We start from the raw sequence: 19,942 nt of genomic DNA, 5'->3' as shown, positions 1-19,942 counted from the left end.
TGCTGAGGAGGTAGCATCAGTCATTCCCTGGGCAATTCCAGTGCAGTGGGTACAGCTCTTGCCACTGGCTGAGCATCAGCTAGCTGATAAAACCCCAGGCCTGTACAGCTGGGCAATGTTGGGCTTGCTGAGACAACAGCAGCTAATTCATGAGCAGAAAGGGACCAGGTTTTGAAACTTGGTTTCCTCTGGGATTCAGGATCTATGGCTTGGGATGAGAAGCTTGATAAATTGTTGCTCTCCTCTTTTGTGAGAGATACTGAGCTGTGTGCTTTGGTTGTGGTTTGGTGGTGAATTATGACTTTTCCAACTGTAATGATTTTGTGATTCTGGGGAAATGTTGAGTCATAGGCTTAATGCCGTGCTGAGGTCCTATATTCTTATTTCAGAAGCTTTTTAGCATTAAATTAGTAATCCATTTTCCAAATCAGGAACCAGGGTAGTTTTTAACAAGCCAAATATTCCCTGTCTTTGGAGATATTTTGCTTGCATAAAGCACCTGTTTGGCCACCCTGCAGTATGCTGGGGACTTTGTAGGGGGTGGCTCAGTAATTTTGGGTAGCCAGTTTACTGATGTCACCTGTCACTGGCAGCATGACTGTGACATTTTCCAAGGAAAATTAGGAACCAAATCAGGAACCAGGGTAGTTTTTAACAAGCCAAATATCCCCTATCTTTAGAGATATTTTGCTTGCATAAAGCATCTGTTGGGATATCCTGCAGTATGCTGGGGGCTTTGTACTGGGTGTCTCAGTAATTTTGTGTAGCCAGTTTGCTGAGGTCACCTGTCACTGGCAGCATGACTGTGACATTTTCCCTTACCAACCTAAGTTTGCCACTGATAAAAAGGGAAAGAGAAATATTCTTTTAGGGAAAAGAGAAATATTCTCCAGTTTTTTTAAGACATTCCTGAGTGACCAAGGAAGATACTAATTCCCTAGGATAGCAGAGGCATGAGTCATGCTTCAGAGAGGAATCCAGCAGTGCACATCCTCTCAAGAATTCATGCAGCTCTTCCAGCACAGCTCATCATGATGAACTTGATGCACATCTGAAGGAGAGCATTGGTGAATGTTCTCTGTTGTCACTCCCAGGCCATTAACCAGGCTGGAGCTGGGCCCTACAGCGAGCTGGTGAGCTGCAGAACCCCCGCGGCCGTGCCCGACGCCGTCTCCACCCTGTCCGTGCTGGAGGACGAGCACGTGGCTGCCTGCCAGCCCTCACCCTCTGTGTGCCTTGTGCTGAGCTGGGAAGAGCCCAGCAATAATGGGGCTGAGATCACATCCTACAACATCGACCTGGGAGACGTCAGCATCCCCGTGGGCAACGTGACCAGCCACGTCATCGAGGGCTTGCTGCCCGAGACCTCGTACCGGTGAGTGCTGGGGACGGGCACGGGCATCGACAGCTCTGCTTCACTCAGGAGATGCTCCTGGCATGGAGAGGGGCTGAAAATGCAAACCAGCCACCCAAACACCCAGCCTAGGAGCACGGGAATCTACAGTCATTCCTTGATGGAACTGCAAGTTCATGTTCAAATATTGTTTTGTCCCGCCTTTTTTCCTCTTCTCTCCTCTCCTTGTATTATCTCTGACCTCTCCTCCTTTTTGAGCTGCTCTGCTAAGGTAAGGTTACACTGGTAATAATAAATTTAAAAATAAATAAATTTTAAGAATAAGAAATAATTAAAATGATTGTGTTCCATCTCATGTTTTTTCAGCTCCTTTGAAGTACTGTTCCAAGGGATTAAATTATTAAGTTATTGATCCCTGAGCAAGGTTAGCAATTTTCACACAATGAACTTTTATTTGTATAGCTACAGCTATTTTTTGTCTCTGCTATATGGAGATTAATGAAAACATGATCTGAATTTAAAACCAATTTATATTGCTTCAGAGTCTAAATTGCTAAGTGGCATTGCCAAAATTTTATTAGTTTAATGTTCAGGCTTATATGTTTTCTCCCTAATTGCTAATTAAGAAAGAAAAATGGTTCCATGCAGGCAGTGAACAGCAATACAACAGAATATGTGACAAAAGAAATTCTATTCTAAGTACTGTTCTAATAAAGACCAAAATTTGATCACAGAGTTGTAAAATTAGATGTCACAGACTTCCTGTAACATTTTTCTTTCTTTTAACTTTGTATTCAAGTTCACAGTCCTACAGATCTTGTAAATTAGAAGTTCATAATTCAAATTTTATCCTGTACCAAAGAAAAGAGAACTTGTTTTAGCAAGGATACAAATACATACACTAGAAGTTATTTAAAGTGAGGAGCACACATTACTTGCTCACAGATCATTCATATGAAGTTGAAGAGTTTTTTTATGGATTGGTTACCCAGCTGTGGAGATGCATCATCTTTGGGCAGTCTCATATTCCCTGGCTTCTCCTCAAATGTTTGTTCAACCAGGACCCAAAAAAGCTGGAAAGGGAACTTTGAGCAGCTCACTCAAGACAGAATGTGGCATTTAAATTCTTCATCAAAGTCTTATTTCGGTCTCTTTTTTAGCTGGTTTTTGATTGTCTGCAGCTTCCTTAAGGGAAATGTCTTCTTCGAGGCTTGGAAAGAGAGATTGGAATGATACTTTTTGCATTCTTGTTTCATTATTTTGTGAAAAGCACCATATTAGTTTTAGTCAAGGATTCGTCCTGTCTCTGGTCCAAATGAAACAGCCAAAGCCACAAGCATTAACTGTTCTAAATATTGTTGCAAGACTAAGTTCCTACTAAAAAAAAACCCACTTGAAGAACACAGGCCAGTGGGTGGCTGATCAGAAGTAATAATGTAGGAAAGCTCTTTTTTTGAACAAGATCAGAGAAAGAAACCCCAAATCTTACATCTCATTCCTGTAAGGGAAGACAAGTGACTGCAGTTGGATTGCAAAAGCACCTCATTAGTAGTTTGAAGTATTATTTTGCTAATCAAAAATAGATTTGTCAAAGTGTTTTGATCATTAACTTTTTCACTGATATTTCTTCTTCAAGCCTATTTTGACACCTGTCTTTGATCAGGCACTGTCTGCCCTGATAAATCCTTAAGGATTATCAGGCTCTCTGCTAAATGTTGGTGCATTTTCTACCCTCCCTGGCTGAATCAGAGGAACATTTCAGAGCATCACTGATCTCCATCTCTACGTTTCTCCACTGATGAGTCTTCTTTTTGTGTCAGTTTTGTTTAACACAACTTACTCTTCTCCCTCTCAAGTGTTTATTCCCTACTGTGTTTAAAAACACAGTGAACATATTTTTTCCTAGACTAAACAAGCCAAGTACTACCGGGTTGGAGGCTCTGAACTCCCTTGCCAAAATTTCAGCAGAATTTGAAGTAAATCAGCAAAGAGTTTATATGTTTCAGTTGAGTTAGAATTCCAGTATCAATGTTTTTGGTTATGGGAAACCAAAACTGAAAGCAAATCTGGGTTATTATGAATCCAACACGTCCAAAACTGGAAATTTAAATTGTTTTGGATAGGGGGTGATTGTGAAAGCCTGGCCATGTGGGCCCACCCTGTTAGCTTGGGTCTGGCACTGCTTTGCTTCCAGCTTCTCTGTGGGAATGGCCATAACAGGAGCAGCCCAAGAGCACAGAAGGAAACTCCAGGCTCTCTGCAGAGCTGGGCTCCAAGCTTTGTGTCTTAGCAGCAAATCCAGCCAGCACCCCATGAGAAGGATTTCCATGCCAAAATGCATTTAAGGCAGGAGGAAGTGGAAGATGCCTCTGTCACACTGCAAGTGGCCATGGTAGGGCTGAGTCAAGAGAATCCCTGCTCAGACCCAGCCCAGCTCTGCTGCTGCACAGAGCAGATGCCTCCCCAAAGCACTGTGTAAACATCCTGGCTGGTGAGCAGCTGCAGAAATATGTCTGAGTTCTGCAGTCTCTCTGCTTTATTGACATAGCCACGAAGCTCTGGAAACTCAGATTATAGGGTAATATACTTGGCCTGGTTTTCTGTGAACTGATGTAACTAGGAGTGAGTTAATAAATATTGCACAATAAATAAGTATTCAACAGTCACAGAAACACCAATTTTCTATTACAGTCTGTTCCCAAGCTTCACTTAACACATTCCATAGATAATTGTGTTCTGCTGTTGAGATACTTCATTGCAAAAAAACTTCCAATTTTTAAGAATGTTTCTCCTCTGAAGTTACACAGTGTACAGAAATATATAGTAGCATTATCAAATTTCAATAGCAACACTTAATTTGGTTTAGGAATAAAAATTCTATAAATATTTTAGATTTTTAAACCATGTCAAGTGAAAGTTGGGTTGGACTCAATCATCTTGGAGGTCTCTTCCAACTTTGTCATTCTGTGAATTCTGACAGATCATCCATCCAAGATCTAGAAAAAAATTCATGTGAATGCTCAAGTTAGCAAACTTTAGGCAGTCTATAAAACAAAATATATTTCAGAGTGTCAAGCTAAGTCTTCTCCCAGGAGTCTTGAGTGGGGATTTGTGGGGCAGTGTGTGATTGCTCTCCATTGTGTCCAGGCTGTGCTGATGGTGGAGGATGCTGCTTCCCCTCCCCTTTGGAAGTCCATGGCCTTTTAACTCCCACAGGTTTCCACATGTATTGCAACTGGTGGCATTCCTCTTATGGGAACGAGGGAATCAAAGTCTTCTCATGTCAGACTTCAAAATTAATTCAAAAGTTGATTTCCCAGTTTGTTGCAATGCTATACAAAGGATTTTGTGACCAATCTGAAAATAGCATCCTGTTTAGTGTGTTTATTTTCCTGGGTCAAGGATCTCTTAAGAGAGAATGGTCTGTTAAATATCATTTCATGGTTTCTAAATTTGCCTAGTCTGATTTATGATTTTTCTTTCTAAATGTTTAAAAGTTTTAGTAGGAAAATGTGAGAATGAATACAAATATTATTGGTCCAGGGTCTGCAGAATTAGGCAGTATTCTTAAATACAGTCTTTACATTTTCAAAAAACTTGTTGTCAAATTGTGATTGTCAGATGGTTTAACAGTCTTTCTTTCCAAAAGGATGTTTGGGGTATTTTCACTTAGAAACCATTAGTGGAAAAGTTGAAAGGAATTCAGGAAGTGCTTTTGCTGCAAATATTTCTACTTGTCTATATTATACTTTTACATGAAAATAGAGTTGATTTTTCCCAGTACCAGTTCTGTAAACAGGAACTGGTTTCCAGTAAATTGTGGATGCTCTCTTGCCCACCCTGGCTGTGCCACCCAGCTGGCAAAGCTCACTGTCACAGGATGGGGCAGGGACACTAAAAAGCACCTCCATCTGCTCTTCCCCCTTCTCCACATGGTCCTTTCTGCCTTTTCTGCTTCCCTTCTTCCTTCCCCCCTTCCCTTTGGACTTTCTGATCCCCATGGAGCAGACATTGCTGGGGTTCAGATGGAGGTGACCCCAAGGTTTGGGTTGCACTGCCATGTGCACAGGAAACACAAAATTGTTGGTTTTGTGTGTCTAATGAAGCTCAGGCCCTGGGAATGATCAACAGCAAAGAGTGGCCACATCAGCCATGTTAGAGTCAAATGAATGAATTCCTGCTTTCCCAGTGTCATCACTCATTTGTAAAGATGCCTGTCTCTATTTTGAGGCTTAAGAGTTTCCATCAGTCTTACAGTGCTCCAGAGGCAGGAGGGGAGTGTGTGTGTGCATATTTGTGTGTGTCAGAAGGGGGGAGCAAGAACTCTGTGCAGCAGAAGAAAGCAAGGAAAGAAATGAATGAGGAGACACTTTTTTTTTTTTTTTTGCCTTGTGCAAATACCTGGCAAAAGCAAGACAAGGAAGTGCAGGTTTCTGTGCATGCATATATCTAAAAAGTGTGATATTGGAGAGAGATTCATCTCTCTGAGTGTTTTCAGGTGTGGTAGCTGCCAGCTGGAAACCAGCTGAGGTTACAGTGCTTGAGGAGAGGAGAGGCTTTGTTGTTACTGGGACTTTTAGTACCAAACAAAAGGATATATACTCTAGAGCATGCTGCTGTACTCAATCTACAAAAGCAGTAGTAGCATTTTGTAATATAGCTCTAACTGTTTATGTGCACATGCTAATGGTGAGCTTGCTAGAATCCAGTGAAAATATGGGCAGGCTTTGTTTTCTTTATTGGAAATACCATTAAATATTGATGTAATGACTCTTAAATGTAAAGCAAAATGGTAATAGAATATGAAGTAAGATCAATGCTTATATTAATCACACTTCTTCAGATACTAGAAAAACCTGTTGTTCTTTCTATGCTTGCAAGCAGCAGTTGAAGGGGAGGCTCCCACTAGATCTCTGTGCCATCCACCCTTAGGGAGGAAGAGGGGGAATGTAGTGTTACAAGGTGGTCAGGATGCATTTCCTGAAGCTAGAAGGAAGGTTAAAGGGAAAATGCAGCTCCACACCAAACAATGTTACCCTTGTTAATGGCTGGGTCAATAAGCAGAGTTTTAAGCACACATTTGCATATGACTGTATACACACTGCATTTTCAGTGTGCAGTGGCTTTAGCTGACTAACCAATAGATCAGACTTCATTATTTTGCAATATGGTTATTAACAATGTAACCTTTCATGTTCTTGAAAGGCAGAGAATACCATTTTGGAGAATTTTTCCAATGGGGAATACTCTCTTGAGAGTTTTTTCCCTATCCCTTTAACATACTTTTTTCCTGATGGTAGAGCTGAAAAATTGCTGTTAATTAAAAGTAATTTTTCATATGTTGTCTGTGTGAACTTGCATCACTTTGTCCTTCAGTCAAAATAAGTAGCTTTGCCAGGCAAAGACAGTTCTTGTAAAGAGTCTTTACCCATGAGAAAATACAAGGCTGCTGTGCACAGGATTTCCAAAGTAAATGGCATCTCTCCAGCTAACTAAACTAGGCTGAACTATCTTAAACTTAATTAGTTTTCTCCATCCTGATCTTTCATATTTAGTCTTTGATTAACAAACTTTTGAAACCTTTCAGGCTCATCTGTACCAATATTTCTACTTAGAAAGTCCTCAAAACTGTTTGGAAATACAAATTTCCACTTTTGGTATGGTGCTGTTGATGTTACCATAGTCAGAGACTGCTACTCCCCCTCACTCTTCTCTGTGTTAGACTAAGGTGCAGACAGGTGAGAGAAAATTAACAAAGCAGAAAGCAGGAGTTGTTATCTCAAAGAAATAGAATTTAGGAGACTGGCTCAGTCTTAAGAACATTTCCAAATTCAAGCTGCTGTGACCAGGCAAGTGCTCTGCTTTTCTTCTTGATGTCCTCCAATAGCTCAAGGGCCTTTGTGCATCTGGTGAGGGTGACTTGGGTCCAGCATTTATTTGATCTAATGAATGTTTCAGTGGCAGTTAACATTTCTGCACTTTTTGGCAGAGTGTAGGAGGTTTGTGGATTTAACTTCCTTCATTAGGAGAGTTTCCTGTGCTTAAATAGTGTGCTTTGTGAGACTGAGAGAGCACTGCTCTGGGCTTCAGGGTGTTTGCCAGCATGGGGATGGGTTTCATGGCAGTGACACCAGTGCTTTCCCTGAATGATTTCACCTAAATTAGTCCATGATCTCTGTTAGACAACCAGAACACACTTTTGCATTTTATTTACTCACGGTTGAGCACTTCACGTTTTCCAGGCTGTGCTTGTCCTGTGCTGCTGCCCCTTGTCCCTGTGGCTGAAGGAGCTGTCACCAGGTCCTGAGACCCAAACCTTCCCCTCTGCCTCTGCATTTCTGACATTTCACTGCACCTCTTACAGTCTAAACAGGGTGATCCTTGTTGTGCTGGCAGAGCCTTCCACAAACAGCCCTGGGAGCCAGGTGGGCAGGGATGGAGCAGGCAGCCCCAGAAGGTTCTCTTGCCCCTTGGGATGTGTTCATATCAAGAACCTCGTGAAAGCACTTCATTTCACATTCATCTTCTTGCTGTTCATTTTAGGATCAGGATCCAGGCTGTCAATGAAATTGGAGCTGGACCTTTTAGCCACTTTATTAAAGCAAAAACCAGGCCATTGCCACCCTTACCTCCACGGCTGGAGTGTGCTGCAGCAGGGCCTCAGAGCCTGAAGCTGAAGTGGGGAGACAGCAGCTCCAAGCTCCACTCTGCTGATGACATGGTCTACATCTTGCAGATAGAGGACAGAAATAAAAGGTAAGAGAGATGAAACTTTTCCTTGTGCTAATGAAAAAGAATTCTGGTTCATCGTAATGCAGTTGTGAGTGAAAAAAAAAATTCTGTTTTCCTGATTGCTTTGTGCCTACCAGTATGTACAAAATACTGCTTTAATAGGCATTCTGTGCCTGTAGTCTGAGCAAGTTATGCAGTAAAGCTGTGAGTGATAAAGAATCATGGAATCATTAAGGTTGGAAAAAACCTCTAAATTGTTGAGTCCAACCATTAACCTAACACTGGCAGGTCTAACAGAAATCAATCCTGTGCTGGTGACATTTCAGCAAAATCCTTGCCTCTCTGCCAGTAAATTTAAAATCAAGTTTCATGGCCACAGTGCTTTACCTTTTGGGATATATGAAATAAAGATACTGCTTTACTACTGTAAAGATACACCCAGCTTGCTGTGTGTATTCATAAAGCCAAGGGTTACAAATTAGATGTCTAGGTAAGGTAAAACTGAGCAGAACAATGTTTTTTGGGCAAGCTGGTGGTCTTGATTTTATAGCTGCAATGTTTTACAGCATTAGAAAATACAAGCTTGGTAGCTCCACAATAATTTTGAAATAAGGTGTGCAAGAAACAAATAACTGTGTTTAAATTAAAGAGTCTGTACTAAGCAAAAACTTATCTTCCCATGTGAGCTTTGTATGGGAAGATTTGCTGATGTAGATCCAAAGTTGTGATGAGATATATTCAGTTAAAAAAGGGAAGGAAAGAAAGACAATATGCAAGTTATGCCTAACAGTCTGAGCTCTTCAATGAATAAATATCATAGATGGTTCATAATTTACTAAGAAACACTCTCAGCTACTTCAATTAGTTAAAATAAGGGACTTATCGAGTAGAAAATCCTTAGAGACCTTCAGCACAGATCATAATTTGAGGTAAATTAGCACAATTCCTTTAATTTAAATGGAGCTGTGCTGAGTTTATGCCAGCTGAAGATCTGGCCCAAAAGCTCTAATTTTAAGTAATAAACCCACCATGAATAATGCCTTAATACCTCCCAGTATCTCCACTGTACTGATGCAGAGCGGGTACACTGCATTAATCCTGAGAGGTGTCCAATGAATACAAATACCCATTTGAAAGTCTGACTGCTGCAAACAGCTCCCTCAGAGTGCAGTGATGCTTGGCAGGAGCCCATCACCTGCAGCACCCTGGGATTCAGTCAGCTCTAAAGACACATCCAGCCAGGCTGCTTTGCTTTGCTTTCATGTAGCACTGCAGGTAGGGTGGTGAAGAGCTGTAAATTGTTTATAACCTGTCTTTATACCTGGGAAAATAGGAAGTTGCCTTGTAAGAATAAAATGTTACCTCGCAGCAGGCAAGGGAGGGTTTTTTCTCCCTTGCTTTGGCACACAGCTCTAGCATGATGCTTTGCTTTTCCACAAGCTTTTCCCACTGCAAATGGTCTCTTATGAGCTTTTAATTGGGAGCCATTTGGACTTGATACTCTGCTGGATCTCCTTAGCTGTGAATTTGACTTAGAGTCCATATGATCTCCCAGAGATGCAGAGAAGCTGCTCCTCTACATTGTGCTGTCTCCTCCTGCCTGAACTGAGCCATTCCATGAAAAGGCTCCCTTTGGTGGTTGGGTTTGGAGCAATTAGCCCAGATAATTCCTGAAATGAGCCAGGGCTGGGCCATGGGCATGGCAGAGGAGTGGCATGGGTGCACTGTTGTGTTTGAGAGCAGCTGGAGCTGGCAGGTCCTGGCCATAAGATCTGTGCATTTGTTCCCTGTCTGGCAGTGTCTTTTTGCTTTCCATTGTGTGCATTGATCACAGTGAGAGATGCCCCTGCAAGGTGCAGTTCTGTACATCCAGGAGAGCTGTCATCCCTGCTGGGCAGGGAAGGGAAGGACCATGCAGGAGCTGGTAGGGGCAGCAGGTGCTCACAGAGGTAGGAGTCCTCTCTGAGATCATTTCCATTAAACAAACCCTGCTGGGACTGAGGGGTTGCTCACCCCTCAGTGGAAATACTGGAATACAACTTGTGGAAAATGTGCTTGTGGAAAGTACTGGAATACAACTCTCTGAGCATCACTGGCCTCTCCAATTGCACAGTAAACTGTGCACATGTGAGGGAGCAATTAAATGGGATATTTTAGCTGGAAGGGACCTGCAGTCATGCAGTGTGAGTGCCTAGCCAGCTCAGTGCTGGCCAAGTTAAAGGGTGTTGTTAAGGGTGTTGTCCAAATGCCTCTGAATCACTGACAGGCCTGGGACTGACCAGCCTCTCTGGTGAAAAAATGACACAGAATAAATGATCTGGAATGATGTTTTGGAGTATTTTATGGTTTGAAAGAGTTGTAGGAATGTGCCATGGTGTCCCCTCTGTTGGGAGAAGAGATAGTACTTGATTCAGGGAAGGAGGTTGTGGTTTAAAACATGGATAACTGAGAATGACCTCTGTCATATCCCTGGTCTTTCAGAGAACATTGTTACTGTATTCCCTGAAACATCTGAAATTACTGAAAACAGCTTTATATTGAAATCCCTCAGTTCAGTACTATGATTGTCCCTTCTTTGGTTTAAAATGGAAGTTACCTTTAAAATGCTGTTGAAGCATTTTCACAAGCAGAAATATAAAGATGAGCGAGTTCTTTTAAGAAAAGGAAATAATCAGCAAGTCCCATCCTGACCCAATAGCTTTAATGGCCTTTTGGTAAAGACTCAGCTCTGGTTTTATGTAATGACAGCCAGTGCTCTCCAGTGTGTCCTGGTCATTAAGGAGTGTTTTCAACTTTTCTTTTCTGTAATGAGGTGTAACAGGCCAGTTGTTGGAGACCAAATGTTTCATTGATTGCAAGACCTATGAAGCAAAATACTTGGAAATCTTGTGGCACTGATTAGTGTAAGGGCTTGAGGAGGTGTGCCCAGCAGAGATGTACCTGCGTTAGCTCCCATTAGCTCTTCGGGGTGTGACATTTAGGAAGATGAAATTAGCATCACTTGTCCTTTCAATTATGGGTAGCACTGAGTGGAAATGAAGAAAAATCTGTTTCTGGAAAGCTCAGTACATAGAAACGTTAGTTGAGAGTAAGTGACCTTTATGTAAGGAGGACTATGAAATTCTTTTCTTTCTTAAATAAACTATCAGTTGTGACTTCATTTTCTAATTGTGGTAATGTCAAGAAATTTATGTTAATCAAATTGCACTACTTTCCAGAATACGATGGATTTTTTTCCTCTGTGGAACAAGTGAACTTAATTAATGTTTTTTATTTTCTTCCTGCTGTACTGTAATTAATCTTTAGTTGTTCCCACAACTAATTGCACCTCTTAGTGTCTTAAAATGCTCACAATATCCAGTCTGAAAGGGAGAATTAGCAAGTAAATTAAGAGTGGGTCATTTATCAGTTGCTTGTGTTCATTTTAGATGACTGTACGTTGCAGCTGAGGTAAATTGTGTGATTTTTGTGTGTGTAGAGAATCACAATCAATATAGACACATGTAATTACATTTTAAGGGAGGGCCACTGGTAAGACTGACCAAGAAACATCCTCAACATATTCTTTAAAAACATAATGTAAGGATCATTGACAATTGTCCCACACTTCTGTTGCCTTCAGTTGGTGGTAGCAGGGAGTGGTTGAATATATGAGCCTCAACCTGGGTGTTTGCTCTGCCTTAACTTGAAGGTAGAATAGAAACACAGAGGGATGAGTTGCTGAATGTGCTGCCCTTGCCTGATGACTTTTGCATAATCATCCCCTGGTTCCTGCAAGTTTCAAGCAGTCTAATTAAAAAATTGTTTACACTCCTGATTTGATCAAGACAATTTACACCCATTTTAACAGCAATTACTGCTATGTATCAGTCCTACTGGCTTGTGAAATTCTATTAAAATACAAAATCAGATAAGTTTAAGTATCCTTGCAAAAAGCTCCAGGAAAAAAATCATTTTCATATTGGGTAAAACAGTGATAAAAGGAAATTAGGCATGAGCACCAAGACAGATGGCATGCTACAGTTTGCACTGCAAGCCTGGCTAGATAGAAAGTTAATGTTCAGGAAAGTTTTCAAGCTAACCTCTGTTCATATTGCTGCACTGTGTAGGTGAGTATTGCTATTAGAAATAGTGATATTTATATTAGCAGCATTCTGATCAGATACCTGGGGCTTTGCAAATGAAAAAGAAGAGGGAGAACTGTTCCCAAGTGTGAGAGAGTAACTTTTAATGCATTTCATCTTTCTTCCTGGAAGCAGGAGTAAACCAGCAGTTGTAGTAGGTGTGAGTTAACTGTATGTGTGTCATTATTTGGAACAAAGTGAAGCCTCAAAAAAACACATTAAATGAGTGAGATGAGGTGCTCCAGCTGTGAGGAAGCTGGCAAGACACAGAATAAGATGCTGCTCCCTAAGTATATTCAAAAAATCCCTGCTTTGGTAAGAAATAAAATTTTCTCCTTCATTTTGATCTGTGCACATCTGCAGGTACTTCAGACTTGATGGGTAACTGAATATTCCAGACAGCAGATCATAAATAAGAACAGCATCTAGACCCAAGATTATCACTGTAATAAAAACCATTTTCTGCACATCTGTAACAACCTTATAAGAAAAATAACACCTTGATTAGAGTAATGACTCTCCTATTTAATCTCTAAAGTGTAAAGGAGGCTCAGCTTAGTGCAGCAGGATCACATTGGCCAGTTTTCCAAGGGCACATTTTTAGGTTCCAGCTTCACTTTGCTGATGTTGATGAAGCAGAGGCTGAGCTTGACTCCCTTCTCCAGCTCTGCCCAGGTTCCTGGGGCTGTCACAGCAGCAGCCTGGACACCATGTGCTCAGTGAGCATCATTTGAGCGCCCATAAAGTCTGTTAAAACTCTGGGAGAGGGGCTCTAATGCTGCACAGGGAAGATAAACACATGTAGGGCTGTAAGAATATTGGCTTGCTGCTCTGAACTCTGTTCTCTTTTGGTTTTAGCTTTAAGTTCACTCTTATTTATTATTGTTGGTTATTGACAAGATGTTGTAGCTGCCTCAGCAGTTCTTCCTGACTGTGTAATTTCAAGAGGCCCTTGGGTGCTCTCCCTGATTTCTCTCACATCTTCCATTCAAGTGCTGTTCATTCCCATTTAAGCTGTGCTCAGTAATGCCCTCCCTGCCTGTTCCTTGCCTCCCAGATGTGGCTGCACACAGGAATCTTCAGTCAGGCACTTGGCTGCTCTGTCTTCCATTCCTGCTGAATGTGCCCAGATGCTTCTTGCAAAAAAAAAATCAATTTTTCTTGTTGTGGAGGAGCTTCTGTAGGCTGAAATACTCCAACTCTCAATAATTCCGGACATCTGACAAGTGACTGTCTGTTGTGAATATGGGTTACAAACTCAAATTCAGCAGCAGATGAAAGATAATCTAGTAGAAACAAGCTAAAAATTGATTTTTGGCAGCAAGTACCCTTTGTCTAGCCTGCAGATGTGCTAGATAACTCAGGGAAGAAAACCAAACTCTTGCCATCTGTTATCACTTCTCTTCCTGCCTTTATCTGTTCTTCACTTAGTTTTGCTTTTTGAAGTATAAGGAAGGAACTGTTTCCTTCACTGGGCCCTGATGTTACTACTATTGTTAAAAGCATCAAAAGTCAAATCAGTAGTGGTGAGCATACATTATAATACAATTAAAATATATGATATGTAATATAAATAAAACTTTACAAAAGGAATCTTCCAGAAAACAGATCTTCAGGTCAAAGGGGCCAGTGCATCCCACCTGTTTGGTCCACACCTCATTTTAGGACAGGAAGCCAGAGTTGGGAGAGGTTGTGGGAGCACAAAGCTCTTTTGGAGAACTCTTGTTTTAATTTCCCTCAGCACCTGCCTGCAAAAGGAGATCTCAAAGAATGGCTTGGAAAAGTGCCCTAAAGCTGAAAAGGTTGGGTCACCCTGGAACTGGTTGTAGGAACAGTGATGGAGGTGGGGATAGGAGATGCTGCAGATGGAAAACTTTTCCCTTTGAGCAGAATGTTTTAAAATACAGCAGAAATGGGAAAAAAAATTGTGTTGATTTTACTTGTGCATCTCTGAGTTAGGTGGTTTTGGTTTGAAGCTTTGCTTTCTTTGTTGCCACCCACAGTACAGGGAGCTGCTGGTGGAGAAAGAAAATCACATAAATCAGTGAGTGTCTGATAATGTTCTGCAACCAAATTAGAGGAACAGTCTGAGAAAGTAGGTGGGGGCAGTAAATGTGTAGATAATGTGATATGTAGCATTAATAATATTAAAAGAGCTGCTGGTTTGTGAAATTCTTGTCATTTGGTTTCTAATTAGGCAGTTGCCTTTGTGTGCTGCTGTGAAGCCTTAGGTCACCAGGTTGGACTGTGTGTTAATGATGCTGTGTTAATGACTTTTTTCCCAGCCAAAATCCTGACATCTGACCACATGTTTTGAGAGGCAGTAACAAAATCATTCAAGGCTCTTTCAGCCTTTGTGCCTTCCCCCAAGATTGCCATCTTACTTAGTGCTGTACAGTAGAATTTCTTGCAAATTAAATTCTTGCAAGAACCAACAGGTTACCAAAATATCAACAAAACCCAAGAGTTTGAAAGGGAACCTGCTGCTCAAAATGTGCTGGGAATTAATGAGCAGAGGTAGAGCAAGTACATTGATATTCTTCTGCTTGACTGGAAGTGACTGAAGTGGAGGAAACAAAATAGCTGTGAGATGCAAAATACTTCCAAGAAGATCTTCACTGGGAATAAAAGGGTATTGATGAAAAAGTAACAGCAGTGGTGTCTCCCTAACAATTGCTGTAGGACACGATGTTCTCTCTCCTCTGCTGTGTGCAGGTAAATGAATAATAAAGTGAGAATGTCTGGGAAGGGAGAATTGGGATCACTCTGTGAGATGAGGGAGAAATGTAACCTCTGGGGAGTGCCCCCATCCCTGGAGAAAGCTGCTTTATTTTTGGTCTCTGCTGTTAATTTAGTGGAGAGGAGAGGCAGCACTACAGCCTGGAAAATTGGAATAAATCAGGTTTAATTGTGGAATGTGCAAACTTAAAATAAAAAATTCAGCTGTGTTGAGAATGCCAGTAACCAGAGAGGCTGAATGTTTTCAAAGGCAGGGTGCCTGTTGAGATATGTAACCTATTGTCTTTTGAATTCAACTGAGATTTGAAAATGTCTTGTTTTGAAGAAGGTGAGAGGGAGATAGAGCACAGGGAAGGTTTCCATACACAGATTAAGTCAACATTTCAATGCATAAGAGATTAAGTCTTTGCAAACAAGGACTCAGAGCTGACTTGTTCTTGAGGCAATGTAGGAATGAGGCCTGGATGAAGCACAGTGAGCAATAACAGGCTTGCCAAGAAGGCAGAGGTACATAGAGCTCATGTTCAAATGTGCTTTTTAAAGTAGGTTTAGATTTTAAAAATGAAATTGCAACAATAGGAGCATTTTACCTTAGTTAAGACAATTTTAACATATGCTGCCTCACAGTAGCAATGTGCAGTTACACTGATGGACTCAACTCTGAGTTCATTGTGGTCCTCCAGAAGAAAGTCCAGGAGAGTGAAAAAAGACTGCTCCATATCTAGAGCCACCTACATCAATTAACTACAATATTTTTATAAATAACAGAAATAATCCTGGAGGATTATGAAATGCCTGCTTTACACATGAGGAAAATATTACCTTATCAAAAAATCACAAGCATTTTGAAGTTAGTCCTTCACCTTCATTACATGCCTTAGATCATGATCTGCATCTTCAAACACAATTACAAAGCATTAGTGTCACAATAAAGCCCAACAGCAACTGAATTTGGCTTAGCCATCAGTGTTTCTTCTTGGAAAATTGGAAGCCCTCTTTCTTCAGAGATGGTCAAACCTCAGAAGTTTTAAATGTGCTTCCATTGCAGTCCTATGGTGCAAACTTGTCTGTAACAGTTCTTGCTTTCCTGGCAGATGTTCTTTGAGACAGAGAAGTAGAAATGAGTGGAGATGGGAACTGGATGGGAGTATTGGTATTAACTGAACTGGGAGTATTAGTCCAGTTCCCAAATGACAGAAGGAGCTGAAATGTTTTTCCAGATCAGTTCCTCAGTGTTAGGAAGTGTTAGTGACCTTAGTCATATCCAAAAGGAGCAAATGTCATTTGAGTCATTGGTATTGGTCATATGAATGACTGTAAATGTGTAAATGTACCTTAGGCCCAGCCTGGGGTGAGGGTGTGCTTGTCTGTTAGCTGGGAAGATACATTTATCCTCCCTTGCTCACCTAACTCCACAAATGATTGCAAAGAGATCATTAGTCTAAAATAGGCATTGGATCTTTTTTGCTCTCAGTTGCCCTTGGACCAGGGTCAGAGCCAAATCTCTGCACTCCTGTGAGTAGGGCAGTGGTTTTTGCACTGATTGAGCTGCAAGAAGTGCAGAGGGAGAGTGTCTTGTCTCTTGAGTCTGAATGCTGTCCTGAGTATGTGTTCTTTGCTCATCACCCAGCGAATCTCAAACTTTATTCCATGAGCACAGGTATTTGTGTCCATCTTTTGAAATGTGCTGTGACTGCTTACGTGAGCCTCAGAAATGTGGGATAGCAGGGAGTTCTTAAACTGGGTAAGCATAAGGTTAGGAAAACAATTCTTTGGAAATTGGCTTTAAATTCTCCTCTTAAAAACGTGTGGGCACAGATCTTTAGTTTCCTATCAAGGTGTGTGTCTCACTAAAACTCAGTAGTAAGTCACATTAGTCCTCAGAGTACATTTCCAGCAATTTGAATTAGCTGAATATTTCCTTTTATTACAGATGGTTCTTAATCTCTGTACTTATGTGGATTGCAATCATAACTTAATACAAATTGATTTCTGTCCCTGAGAGCTAATGACAGACCCAGTTTCTTTGAAATGCTCAAATTGGTTGTACTCTGTATCTCGTGCAAAGCCAAAGGATAAAGCTAGCACCTGGATAGGGAGGTCAAAGGAAAATATCTCTTGGCTTCCTGGTGATTTAACACCTTCTGAAATGGTTAAGATACTTGAATTAGGGTACTAAATAATAAAAAAATAGTATGTGATCCTACGCAGCAAATTTTCTGTTCTCCAAGGCCAGGACTATTGCATGCAGGATGTTCCCTGGTGGAGGCTGAGTGGATGGATGCACAGTCTGGGTGCTTCCTCTTTATTTGCCTTCATCCCCACTGTGCTCAGCTCCTGGGGGTCAGGGGCTTAGCTAGAGATTGCTGGCTGACATGGTTAGTGAAAAGCATTTATCTGAGCAGAGCAATAGAAAGTAGAAGTCAGATTCTTTTTAGCAACTTTTTTTTTTTTTTAATGACATTGATTTTGTTCAGTATTACATTGTTGGACAAGTTTGTGTGTGCTCTTGTTTAGTCTTTGGAAATGTTTTGGAAGATGATACAGATGACTGCAAGACATGGCCTTTGTGTCTTAATGTGCAAATGAAATCCAAATCAATTAAAGAGTCAACATATTGTGTTTTCACCATGCATGTAAACCAGCAGCACACATGGTGCATTGTAGCAGAACACAGGCTGAATCCATTTGGATTCCATGGTGGCAGGGAGCCCACTGACAGATGTTCTTCCTGATAATTCATGCAATCATTTTGCAAGGCAATAGTAGTTTCAAAAGGGACAATGAACTTCTGCTTTCCCTGACCTCCTCATCATCATCAGTGTGTTATTAATGGGACATTTTTATATGTGTGTTTAACAGCCCTGCAGGGCACGTGGTGCCAGTTTTCACAAGGTGGATACTTGGAGCTGGTAAGTGCAATAGCCAGAGATATCAGTGCCACTCCAGTGTAACTACATACTCTCATTTTTATTGTTTCAGGTTTATCCCAATTTATAGGGGACCAAGTCACACGTACAAGATACAGAGGCTGACAGAATCCACCTGTTACTCGTTCAGAATACAGGCAGTCAATGATGCTGGGGAGGGACCTTTCTCAGAAATCTGTACCTTCTGCACAACTAAGTCACTCCCACCTGCAATCAAAGGTATGTAGTATGGTTTTTTATGTGTAAGTAACTTGTAAATATTTATGTAATTGGTAACTATGAGGGGAGGTTGGAAGGGTTACCATAAGTATGTAATAACACTGGTGAAGAACCAGTTTGTGCTGACTGTAGGTTTCTCTTGAGTTGTGAAGTTACTTAATGGTGGGAAGCTAAATTACCACCCAAAAAATCACACAAGCAATATAAAGGTTATGTCAGCCACTGTTGTAATAAAAAAAACTGTTCAAATGCTTCTGCTATCAATAATGTTTACCAGGGGATTGCCCTGGATTACCACAGCATTTTTACAAGGGATCTAACAGCTGTAGTGTGGGTGTGTACCTACCAACTTAAGCTTTAGTAAAGTTTAATTTTTTGTTGTGTATTTGATGTCCAGTGTAGACCTTCAGGGTTTATTTTTCCTTTAATGTATAAAATTAATTATGATATTTCACATATAGAGCATTAGGCCTAGAACTCAGCATGTGTTCCACTAGGAGGACTAAAGGCTTAATTAAATGAAGTTTTATAATGAAATGTCTTTTACTGTGTGTAAATTTTGTCCTAAGTAATTATGCTCCTGAGGAGGAGGAGGAAGGAAGGAAGGAAGGAAAGAGGAAAAGTAAAACCCACAGTGAAAGATCTTTCATTATAAAACTTCATGTAATTAGGCCTTTTGTTCTAGGCCTAATTAGTCCTTCTTTGGCCTGTTACAAGGGCAGTGGGTTTGCTCTATGGGTTGTCAGATCAGCTGAGCTGGAATCAAATGCACCTTTTCTCCTGGGTGCTGAAGGCTTCCCTGTCAAGCCCTGTGATTTTCTGAGAGAAACGACAGCTGTCAGTTTGTCAGGGAGGTTTTGTTTGTTTCTCTGTATTTAAAATCCAGCTTTGGTGATTTTGACACCTTTTGTAGGCAAATGTTTAGAGAGGGGAGAACACTGCTGGGGGTGCCTTTCCCTGCTAAGTCAGTCACCCCCAGGGAGAAAACACTCTGCAGCAAAAAACCCCTGTGTGATTGAGGGTGAGGATACTTAGGCAGGGGTGGTTTATCCTGATGCACACCTTCACACAGGTGTGAGATGTGCTGCCCAGCCAAGGGAAGGGAGCTCGTGTGGCATGACCCAGGATGCCACTGTAGTCACACTTGCATTTTGTTGGCTATAAATCCATTTTATTCAGTTCACCTCACCTAGGTGTTTGTTTTGAACTCCCAGTCTGCCTGTTGAGTTCCTGTTAATTGTGACTCATCCCCTGGGCTGAGTTTCAAGCTGAGAATCAATGGTGCAAATACCAGGTCGTGTGTGGGCTGGGACCTCGGGTACCTGACAGAGCCCTGGCTGTGACAGAGAAAAGGGCATGACAAAGCTGTGCTGGTGAGCACTGCTGAGGGGAGGTGATGCCATGGGGAGGACTGGTCTGATGCCAAATGACAGTGTTGGTTCCCTTCTGTGCTCAGAGAAATACAAAGGAATTTATGTGATAAACTTAATTTGGCTTTTTATCTAGCAGAAGAAAGTGTGTGTTCTCCTATAAGGTCTCCTAATTACTCTCTTAGTGATGCCAACCCTAGAATAGCTTTGCTGTTAATGGCAGTGTTTTGTAAGTGTCAGACAAAAATCTTCATGTATTGAAGTGAGAGATGAAAGGAGAAGGAAAAATAATTGAGATTGTTGTCAGCTAAGATAAAGGCGTTTATTATCAGTCTCTCAACACTAGCAGATGTGCAGAGAGAAGTAAATGGATATTGATTACATTTGGGCCTTCACGATTCAAGTGTTCCTCTTGGGAAGCAACAGATCAGTCTAAAATTTGTGTAATGTATGCAGCAGCATTTGTTTCTTTGG

General features: G+C 41.2%; 1 protein-coding gene across 1 annotated transcript in view; it reads left to right on the top strand.

Moving 5' to 3' along the window:
* FNDC3B (fibronectin type III domain containing 3B) overlaps window positions 1-19,942 on the top strand; it is a 186,073-nt gene that overhangs the window by 154,463 nt on the left and 11,668 nt on the right. Inside the window, exons 22-24 of the mRNA XM_071438067.1 lie at window positions 1,095-1,375; window positions 7,898-8,110; window positions 17,932-18,098. Coding sequence (XP_071294168.1) covers window positions 1,095-1,375; window positions 7,898-8,110; window positions 17,932-18,098 — 661 coding nt within the window. The remainder of the gene's footprint in view (window positions 1-1,094; window positions 1,376-7,897; window positions 8,111-17,931; window positions 18,099-19,942) is intronic.

The sequence above is a fragment of the Agelaius tricolor genome, unplaced genomic scaffold, assembly GCF_023055355.1.
Source record: "Agelaius tricolor isolate 1412-34295 unplaced genomic scaffold, bAgeTri1.0.p SCAF_12, whole genome shotgun sequence".
Lineage (NCBI taxonomy): Eukaryota > Metazoa > Chordata > Aves > Passeriformes > Icteridae > Agelaius > Agelaius tricolor.
This window is presented reverse-complemented; position numbering and strand designations above follow the sequence as displayed.